Source organism: Otolemur garnettii, unplaced genomic scaffold (genome assembly GCF_000181295.1).
Source record: "Otolemur garnettii isolate 467f Iridium unplaced genomic scaffold, OtoGar3 scaffold00022, whole genome shotgun sequence".
NCBI lineage: Eukaryota > Metazoa > Chordata > Mammalia > Primates > Galagidae > Otolemur > Otolemur garnettii.
In genome coordinates, this window is record NW_003852417.1 from 18709830 (window position 1) to 18721064 (window position 11235).

General features: G+C 38.6%; 2 protein-coding genes across 2 annotated transcripts in view; one reads left to right on the forward strand and one right to left on the reverse strand.

The window, feature by feature from the left end:
- The window catches only part of MRPL33 (mitochondrial ribosomal protein L33), an 8544-nt gene extending 2634 nt beyond the window's left edge, over positions 1 to 5910 (forward strand). The window contains exons 3-4 of the mRNA XM_023511843.1: positions 319 to 425; positions 5603 to 5910. Coding sequence (XP_023367611.1) covers positions 319 to 425; positions 5603 to 5652 — 157 coding nt within the window. The 3' untranslated portion in view covers positions 5653 to 5910. The remainder of the gene's footprint in view (positions 1 to 318; positions 426 to 5602) is intronic.
- A 1577-nt stretch (positions 5911 to 7487) lies between these two features.
- RBKS (ribokinase) overlaps positions 7488 to 11235 on the reverse strand; it is a 58697-nt gene continuing 54949 nt past the window's right edge. Inside the window, exon 6 of the mRNA XM_023511842.1 lies at positions 7488 to 7689. Coding sequence (XP_023367610.1) covers positions 7516 to 7689 — 174 coding nt within the window. The 3' untranslated portion in view covers positions 7488 to 7515. The remainder of the gene's footprint in view (positions 7690 to 11235) is intronic.

Consider the following 11235-nt stretch of genomic DNA (forward strand, 5'->3'; position numbering starts at 1 on the left):
TTTTTTTTTTTTTCGGTTGCAGCCATCATTGTTTGGCAGGCCCAGGCTGGATTCAAACCCTCCACCTTAGGTGTATGTGACTGGCACCTTAGCCACTTGAGTCACAGGCACCGAGCCAATTATTGCTATCTTAATTGGCAAATACTTTATGTTTCTTATGAGGCCCTGTGTTGAACATTGAAGGTAATGGGATGATGTGTAATTTAGTTGCTTCAAATTTGTTTTGAAGGGATTACCTGGGGAATAAAACATGGTCTTCATGGGGAGACAAAACATGTGAAAAAGTAACAAACAGAAAGGCTTACTTTTTTGTCTTAGACATATTCTGGTGAAAATGTTGAGCCAAGCTGGAACAGGCTATTTCTTCAACGTCAAGAGAAGCCGCTTACGAGAAAAGTTGACTGTTTTGCGTTATGATCCAGTTGGTAAGTCTACAATAGATTCAAATGCTTTCAAGGCCTCTTGCCCCCTTTCCAGACTGAGCATCTGAATACCTCTGGCAGTTTTTTAGCCTCGTTGACAGTGTAGCCTTCATTCAGCAGACATATAATACTGTTTTTTATTTGTTCATTTTATTTTTGTGCTGTTTATATTTTTTGCTTCTTAATAAGATAAGGAGTGCCAGGCACAGTGGGAGGTGCCTGTGCCTCAGCAAGGAGCTAAGGCGGGAGGATTGCTCGGGCCCAGATTAAGCTGCAGTGGGCTATGATGATGCCAGTGCTTTCTAGCCTGGGTGACAGAGTGAGACCCTGCCTCTATTAAAAAATTTAAAAATAGGGCTGTAATATTAAAAAAAAATAGGGCTGAATAACATGAGCAGGCTTTTTTTAAATTATTAAATCATAGCTGTGTACATCAATGTAATCATGGAGTACAATGTGCTGGTTTTATATACAATTTGAATATAATTTGAGATATTTTCATCAAACTGGTTAACATAGCCTTCATGGCATTTTCTTAGTTATTGTGTTAAGACATTTATATTCTGCATTTAGTAAATTTCTCATGTACCCTTGTAAGCTGTATCATAGGTGTGGTCCCACCGATTACCCTCTTTCCACCCATCCTCCCCCCTCCCTTCCCCTCTCTCTCTCCCCTTTCCCCATATTCTTGGGCTATAATTGGGTTATAGTTTTTATATGAAAGCTATAAATTGGTTTCATAGTAAGGGCTGAGTACATTGGATACTTTTTCTTCCATTCTTGAGATACTTTGCTAAGAAGAATATGTTCTAGCTCCATCCATGTAAACATGAAAGAGGTAAAGTCTCCATCTTCCTTTAACGCTGCATATTACATGGTGTGTACATATACCACAATTTATTAATCCATTCATGGGTCGATGGGCACTTGAGCTTCTTCTACGGCTTAGCAATTATGAATTGGGCTGCAATAAATATTCTGGTACACATATCTTTGTTATAAAGTGATTTTTGGTCTTCTGGATATATACTTAGTAGAGGAGGCTTTTTTTTGTTTTTTCTTCCCCCTGAGACAGTTTCACTCTTTGGTCCTGGATAGAGTCCCTCAGTGTCATAGCTCACAGCAATCTCAAACTCTTGAACTCAAGTCATCCTCTTGCCTCAGCCTCCTGGGTAGCTAGAACTATAGGCACCTGCCACAACACCAAGCTGATTTTTCTATTTTTAATAGAGACAGGGTCTTGCTTTTGCTCAGGCTGGTGGTAAACTCCTGAGCTTAAGCTGTCTGCCCATCTTGGCCTCCCAGAGTGTTAGGATTACAGGCATGAGCCAATGTGATTAGCTGAGCAGGCATTTTTAGTCATAAATGGCTCTGAGAAACACAGTTGTCAGCTTCAAATTTCTTTTCTTTTCTTTTTATTTTTGTTTAGCAGGCCTGGGCCAGGTTTGAACTCACCAGCCTCAGAGCATGTGGCTGGTGCTCTATAGGTGCCCCTAAGCTTAAAATTTCTTGAGTTCCATTTAACAGAAATAAAATTCTCTGCCTTTTTTATGGTGTTCAAACTTAACAGTTATTCATTATAATGAAAAGGGATTTCTGGGTTTGTACCTGATGATTAGAAGTCTAAATTTCAGGATAACCATATGGTGGAAAAATTATTATGTTTGATATTGAAATAAGATATTGGATTGGTGTGCTTCTCTCCTGATCTCTTTGTGTCAGCTGGTGAAAACTCAGAGATGAACTTTACAGTAAATGTTTATTATTATTATTATTATTATTTTTTTGCAGTTTTTGGCCAGGGCTGGGTTTGAACCCGCCATCTCCAGCATATGAGGCCAGTGCCCTACTCCTTTCAGCCACAGGCGCTGCCCGCAGTAATGTTTTTTTAACTCTTTTAGAGTTTACTTTTAGAAATTTGTAGAACATTAATAAATGTTGATTGAATAACCTATTAGGATATTTTAACACATTGATTGCCAAATTAGAAAAAATGTTTTTTTGCTTGGGGACACGTGTCAAGATAGATCAAGTCATGTGTGAGTTATGCTACATACATGGTTCATGGGCTCAAAACTAGAACAAGTTAAATATAGCTCATATGACAGTTAATGTGTTAAGTGTGAAAATATACTTACTATGGAAGTATTAGGAACTTAATATGTCAGTTTGATTTTAAATTTTGAGATTAGGAAGGAATACAGGCATAAATAGTTCTGATCATTTAAGTTCAGAATGGGAGAAAAGAGTCATATATAAATTTCAAACAGAGGATTAGAATTTTTCTGATGAATGGTCTGAGCTTTCACAGTACAACTTTGTCTTTTCTGAAGAAGAGAATGTTCTGAGATAGCAGACTGCCTGGCTTTCTGCCCACCACTGAATGCCTGTAGGCTTTCATGATGAAGATGTTTGCCTTAAGGCCTGCCCCCATTGCCCAGGGTACCAAATAACTTGGCAGTTCTCCCACTATATTTTACTGCAGGGAGTAAATTGTTAGTTTGAGGACATTGCTTTGTTGGTCTGCTTTATGAAGGAAATCAGGTAAGGAAATGTGGGAAAACTCCCTTACTTGACCATTTTGTAGTACATCTATAGCAAGAGCCAGTCACTGTCTTTTCAAACTCCTTTTTCTTGGTATAAAACTTGACGCTAATTTCCAAGGAGGAAGGATTAAAGGCTAAGGCATAAGCTTATTAAACTTTGCTAAATATGTGAAGGTTTATCATAAAGAGAATGAAAACTTGTCAGTTTTAATTCCTTGGATGACTAAGCAAGACAATATAGACTTTAATTAAAGCAGATAAGATTTTGTTTAGATGTAGGGAAAGAACTTGACAGATTCATTCTTCTATGAATTAAGCAGCAAATATTTTGACATAAAATTAATATGTTTATGATCGTGGGTAGCAGTGTGTCATTTCAACTCAACTAACACGTATTGAGTGCTCACTGTGTGTCTGGCAACAACCCTGGGAGGGAGATGGAGTTCTCTCTCTCACAGGAAAGGAAACTAAGGGTGGAGTATTTTGAGAAATTTGCCCAGGGACACAGCTGACAGATGGTGGAGTTAGGTTTGAACCCAGTGTTTCTCACTCCAAGTCTCTGTTTCTGTTACATGGGCTTAATCTTCCTAAAACTTTTTTATTTTTTTTAAATCAGAACCTGTTTTTGTGGTAAGCCTAGCATTCAAGGCCATGGACCCCCATAATGTCATTCCTACCTCCCACCACCACTCCTCTAAACCAGATGCCTCTTCCTGTTTATTCAGATGTTTTTCCTCTACCCAGGGCAATATCTTGAGGCTCTGTCTCAAAAAAACAAAACAGGCTTGGCGCCTGTGGCTCAAGCATCTGAGGCACCAGCCACATACACCTGAGCTGGCCAGTTCAAATCCAGCCTGGGCCTGCCAAACAGCAATGATGGCTATAACCAAAAAATAGCCAGGCATTGTGGTGGGCGCCTGTAGTCCCAGCTACTTGGGAGACAGAGGCAGGAGAATTGCTTGAGCCCAGGATTTGGAGGTTGCTGTGAGCTGTGATGTAATAGCACTCTACCCAGGGCAACAGCTTGAGGCTCTGTCTCAAAAAACAGAACAAAACAAACAAACCAGAACATTGTTTGGTTCTTTACTACCGTCTTGTAATGCATTATAGTCTTCCTTGGAATCTTAGGAGGATTGATGGCTACTTTTTAGATGATTTGAAGAATGTTAAAAATATCCCAAATATATGATGTAGTACATATATTTTGTTTTTACTAATATTGTATGAAAAACTCTGTTGAGTGGTTAATGATTCTTAAATCCAGCTGCCCATCAGGATCGTCTGAGGAGTTTAGAAAAATATAGACTTCCAGTCCAAATCTAGTTCTGTTAAACCAGGAGAGAATTAGCTTGTTTATGTCTAAAATAGCTTATTTAACTCTAAATTTGGGAATATCATATGAGTATCCATATTGATTATAAAATAAGAGAAAAACAAAGCTGAAATCTCTTTGTATGGAAGGGACCAGTGAGAAGTTTTATGTCATAGTTCTTTGAGTTCCTGGATCTTCCTTGGGTGCATTTGTGTGTATGTGTGTGTTTCAGCAAAGAAGAATTAGATGGGGTGGGAGTTTGTGAATGTGTGAGACAGAGAGAGATGTTGGAAGTTAATGGAGTGCTGTAGGGCATTGTAGGAATTGTAAAAGCCTTATTACCCAGCATCAAGTCTCCAATCTTTTACCTAGGCAGATAGTACTTTTGGGTTTGGTTTTGTTTCAGAGAACTGTGCTCTGTAATATTTGCAACAATGAGATTTTGGTTATAATATTCTATAACCAAACTATTAAAAATCTATATTTGAGTGTATGAAACCATCTCTGGGAAGTAGAGCTTTAAAGTGTATTTATTTACTCTTTCAATCAAGCTGCCTTTTCTCATGTGGTCTGCTCAGGTATTGCTGTTCTTTTTCTGGAGTCCAGCTTCTACCTAGTCTGTCCTTGCTTACCTCCTATGAGTGGACATTAACTGGGTGAAGACAGTCAGTATTTTCCTTTTTATTTTTGGAGTTTTTGGCCGGGGCTGGATTTGAACCTGCCACCTCCGCCCTACTCCTTTGAGCCACAGGGACCCCCCAGTATTTTCCATTTTTGTCCTTAATTTTTTTTTTTGAGACAAGAGTCTCAAGCTGTCACCCTGGTTAGAGTCCTGCGGCATCACAGCTCACAGCAACCTTAAAGTCTTGGGCTTAAGTGATTCTCTTGCCTCAGCCTCCCAAGTAGCTGGAACTACAGGTGCCTGCCACAATGCCTGGCTATTTTTTTTTTGCAGTTGTCATTGTTTAGCTGGCCTGAGCTGGGTTTGAACCCACCAGCTTCAGTGTATGTGGCTGGCATCCTACGCACTAAGCTATGGGCAGCGCCCCTTAATTTTTTTTAATATGAATATTTCACATTGGTTGAAATTTGAGCTTGTGGGGTACCAAGGACACTTGATGGGCAGTGGCCCTAACCATTTTCTCTAGTCTTCTCTTGTCTCTGGGATGAGAATCTGAGTTTGCAAATAAACTATATTCTCATGTCAAAGGAATAGTAAACTAAGAGAAAGGAAAGGGCTTATGGTCTGGTGTGTATTTTTAATAAAAATGGTGATAATATGTTAAAATATTCTGCTACAGTTCTTTTTTCTCTCCCTATAGTGAGAAAAAGAGTCCTCTTCGTGGAAGAGAAAAAAATACGCTCCCTTTAAACAATGGATTGAAAATGAATTTCATTTATAAATGAGAAGACTGAGGGCGGGATATTGATTTAAAAATCCTGCAGTATGTAATAAAAGAAGAGGAAATGGCGCAGAATCACTGCCTCTTGTGATTTGAAGGCCATTGTGAAGGAAAACAATGTAGTCAAAGAAAGTTCTTCATATTAGGACAGATATCATTGCATCACACTTATTTATCTTTCTGGCTATTTTTATAGGCCTTAATAAAAAATTTAAAATAGCCTATGCTATTGTCTCTTAATGATGTTTTTATCCACTATCTGAATTTTAAAAAATCAACCACATTACTAAAAAATAATCATTGTTTCATGTACTAAAAGAAAATTTTCCAGAATGATACCTATGCAAGAGTTTCCAGCCTGTTCCTCCTGTACTTCATACATGGAAAAAGGCAGAGTAACACTCCAGAATGATCTTGAAGAAACTCCTGTGTAATTGACAGAAGCATCAGTAGGAATGATAAGAGGTGAGCCTAGTAACACAAAAGAAACCAATAGAACTTCTGTTTTTGATTTGTGCCTCTATAATTAGAGAAAATGTCCCTGGGTCCATACTCTTAGTCTCATGTCACCAAAGCAGTATTTAGGATTTTCTAGGGTAGTTTTGGTTTCCTTTACCCCCTAGATTTTTCTTTTCTTTTAAAATTAGAGGAACTATAGTGTATTTCCATAAAGGCACTGACACGAGGCACAGTGGTGCTACACAACTAGCTACCTTGGAAATTCCATGGATAATCCCTAATGTTCAGATAACTTTTCCCTACCTAGATTCATACTTCTACTTTCTCATTCAGACTGTTGTTTCAGGCAAGTTTTAAAAATTGTCCTGTTTTTTGTCAAATTTCTAGTTGAAAGTAAGAAGGATCAGCTCATATTTTAAGCTCTGCTGGTTCCCTTCCTACCCCATTTGCAGTGTGTGTGTGAGAGAATGATACCCAGGGTGGGTACAAGCATTGGGAAACCAGTGCTATCCCAAAATAATGGTGTTTCTTTCCCATGGCCCAGTCTGTGTCTCTGGAGGAAATAGAAGAGGCAGCTCTCTGGCCATAGAATTAGATAGAGACGGTTCAGCCTTGGACCTTGTGGCATTAAAGTCAATAAGCTATTTTATGGCATCTTGTTAAAAGTTCTAGTAGGTGAGATCTTGGCTATTTTTAGGCTGAAACAGTACCAAATGGTTTTGGGTTATAAGCAAAATATTTCACGTGATCCCTACCTAAGCCAATGCAAAGGGTCCATGACATGCATGGATTGCTTTCCTAAGAAATCTGGTTTAACAAATGACTTGTTTATTCAGCCTATTATGGGCTGAATGTCATCCACAGGTGGTGGCTGCCTTTTTAAACAATCAGTTGATAGTATGTGGACATTGAAAGATTTCAATAAATAGCCAGACTTCTGGCTTCACTTACAAAAAACAGTTTGCCAACACTAAGCTAATACTGAGTATCAGCTGCCTCTCTTAAAAAGTGCTTGAGACATTCAATACATATGTTCCCTTCCCTTATTTATTATTCTCTGCTCTGGCTCTAAACAATGTTGTCTACAGTTCTGCAGTAAGGAGAACCTAGTACATTATTAATTGGTGATTAAGTTTGCTGGCCCTCGATAGTGGTAATATTTGTACAGATCTTGGTCATGGGATCTTTAATTGGCTCTTGCAAATGCATATAAAACAAAGGAATCATCGTTATAAACAAGTAAATGGAAGCTGAGCCTGACTTTCAGTAAATAAACATAAAATTTGCAAAGAAAGCAGAAGAGGACATTTTCTAGTGTTAGCCAGGAATGGCCACTCCCAAAGCACCAAGTATAATTTTGGGGCTAATAGCAGTCAAAATAGAGAAACTGGAAGGTCTTTTTTGTATGGATAAGATGACTGTGTTCCTGTAGCCTGGACACTGACTGCTGCGATGAAATTGGATCTCTTGAGCATTTCTTCCAATGGCAAATTGGGGTAGTAAGCCAGGTAGAAGGCCAGAGCTCCCACGAAGCTGTCACCAGCACCCTGCAGTTAAAAACACAGTTGTGGAAATAAGCGTGTAGTCAATCTGTTACCTAAACTTTATATTTGAAAAATATTTAAACTTTTATTTTAGGATAGTTTTAGATTTACAGAAAATGTACAAGAATAGTATCATAGTTTCCATATATCCTGTGCCCAATTCTGTTATATTGTGGCACGTTTATCACCACTAATAATATTGAAATATTAACTGAACTCCATACTTCATCAGATTTTGCTAATTTTTGCTTAATGTCCTTTTTTTGTTCCAGTGTGCTATCCAAGATATCATATTACATTTAGTTGTCTTGTTTCCAAAGACTCCTGCAACCTGTGACAGTCCCTTAGACAGTCTTTGTTTTTAATGACTTTGATAGTTTTGAGGAGGACTGGTAAGGTATTTTGTACCATGTATCTCAACTGGAATTTGTCTCTTTTTTTAATGGTTGGACTGTGGTTATGGTTTTTGGGAGGAAGACCACAGAAGTGAGGTGTCGTTCTTACCACGTCTTATCAAGGGTACATATCATCAGGTTCAAATATAAGTTAAGTCAAAATATTTAAACTTTTTATTTTAGGTTTTAGATTTATAGAAAAGGTACAAGAACAGTACATACTTTCCATATCTCCTGTGCCCAGTTCTGTTACTATATACTGTTGTGGTACATTTATTACAACTAATAATACTGATGTTAATGCCATACTTTATTGGATTTTACTATCATAATACTTAATATACTAGTTGATGTAAGTGACTTATCACTGAGGATATCAACCTTGATCACCTGGCAAAAGTAGCCCTTACCAGGTTTCTCCACCGGGAAGTTACTTTGCTCCCTCTTTTCATATTGAACTCTTCAGAAGCAAGTCACTAAGTGCATTCTACTTGTGAGGGGTGGTGAATTCTGCTCTGAAGTTATCATATGCTCTATCTCCTTGAGGGTAGAGTTTGCATAAATTATTTGTAATTTAGCTTGGCACTTGTTGCTCAGTGGTTAGGGCACAGGCAGGTGGGTACGAACCCAGCCCAGGCCAGCTAAACAACAATGACAATTGCAACAAAAAAATAGCCGGGCGCTGTGGTGGGCGCTTGTAGTCTCAGGTACTTGGGAGGCTAAGGCAAGAGAATTGCTTAAGACTAAGAGTTTGAGGTTGCTGTGAGCTGTGATACCACAGCGCTTTACCAAGGGTGACATAGTGAGACTCTGTCTCAAAAAAAAAGAAAAATTATTTGTAATTCCTCTTTATAGATTTGTTCCTCCCCCGTTTATTTACTCAATCACTTATATCAGTATGAACTTTGGATTCTTTGGGCCATAATCCAATATTGTTTTGCTCAAATTGTTCCAGCTTTAGCCATTTGTCAGTTGGCTCTGTGTTCCTTTGAAATATCCCCACTGTTTTGTTTTTAAGTACTTTATGGCATTACAAGGCTCACCTTGTATATTCCCTGCCCTAGCCATTAGCCATTTCTCCATTAGAAATGCATGCAGAAAGGGGGACGAGCCATTTGATGTTATTTTCCAAGTAAATATAGGGGCACATCAGCTATTTTTCCATCTGTGAAACTCCAAAGGTTCAAGTTGGTCAAGGCTGTGAAGGGACCATGGAAATAGCAAACACCATAAGAAAACCTGTGGACCTCTGCCTTGGACAGGGCAATGCTTATTCATGTGTTTATCTAAAAAATGTGTTCGATTTAAATATGATTATACAATCTCACTTGAAAAATCACTCTGGTATTCAGCAACTTTCAGGGTCATTTTCTAGTTTTTCCCAGTTTGCTGGTTCCTTATACCCAAGAGCTTTCATAATAAATCTTGATGTATAATGGGCTATGTGTGCCAAGCACAGTGATGGTTCTGGAAAATGACTAAAATCCACTGTGGATAAAATGCTAAATAGTGTGGCAGAGTTTATAAATGCTTTTGGATTTTGAGAAGAGGTTTGAAGAAAGCTTCCCTGAAGGAGGGAGTCCTTATAAAATAAGCCAGATTTATAGAGAGAAGGCACGTCTCAAAGAACAAAGACACAAGCGCAGGAAGGAACACTGAGCTCATGAGATAGTGAATAGCTTTCAGGAGAATGACATTTCCCCATTTACACAGATAAAGCAATCAAATATTAAACCTGCCAAAGAGTCATAGTAATTAAGATATGAATTCAACACTTTCCTTCCTCCCATGCATGTTTTCCGAGTGCCTAAAATGTGTCAGGCAGCATGGTAGGTGCTTTGCAGTGTTTATCCATCTTTCCCGGAGGATGCAGCGGAGAAAGAGACAGACACAGTTCCTTTCCTCCCTTGGTTTGCAGCGTGACATGAGAAGGGTCTGAAACCAGGGCAACTGTGAGCTGGGTAGATGGAGTTTATGAAACTATGGAAAATGCCACAAGATAGGAAGGGTTATGGCAAACTCTAAGATTCCAACTCTTGATTCCTTTTGATATTATATACAAAATTAAGTTCCAGATAAAGGCTTAAAATGTAACAAATACTAAAATAGCAAGATGAAAATTTAGATGTATAACCCCAGGCAAGGAAGACACAAGCCAGTAAATACAAAAATCCATAATGAAAAAAGATTTAAATTTTATGAACATTTAAAAAAATTATATGACCAAAGACACTGTAAATAAAGCCAATAGAGAAAGCACAGAGCTGATGAAAATTCTCATAGTACATATGACATATCCTTAATATTCAAAGAACATCTTCAAACTGCTAGGAAAAAAGACAAAGCTAGGGAAAAAATGCATAAAGATATAGACCTGCAACGAACAGTACACACATGAAAATATGCTCAATGACTGGGAATGTGTATGCACTTTGACTCCACAGTCCTGCTTCCTACACAAAAGCTCCTGTAAGATGGAGATACACACACAAGAATGCTTACTGCTGCATGGTTTCCAAGGGCAAAACACTGGGAACAGTATTGTCTATCAAATAGGAGAATGAACTTTGATATGTTCTTATTACAGAAAATCATGTAGCTATTAATAAGAAAAGGTTAGCAATGTATGTATATACCTGGAGAAATGTCCATTAGTTAAGCTAAAAAATGTTTCAACAGCATAATCCCATTTGGGGGGAAAAAACAAAAGAAGGAAAAAAGAAAAATGCTTACGCATGTGAGTAAATGTAGGCTTTTTGAAGGTGAGTGGGGTGGGGAGAGACAAAGTCTTGCTGTATCACTGGGCGGGTCCTGAACTCCTGGGCTTGAGCATCCTCCTCAATCCTCCTACCTCAGCCTCCTGAGTAGCTGGAACGCTAGGCATATCCCATTGTGCCCAGCTAATTTGTTTTTTTAAAACTTTGGGGGAAGGTGTCTATGTTGCCCACGCTGGTTTTGAACTCCTGGCCTCAAGCAGTTCTGCCTCAGCTTCCCAATTAGTGGGGCTTATAGGTACAAATTACTGTACTCGGCTGTTTTCTTAAGAAAATAGAGAAAAGGCTCGGCGCCTATGGCTCAAGTCACTAAGGTGCCAGCTACATACACCTAAGGTGGCGGGTTCGAACACAGCCCAGGCCCACCAAACAACAATGAT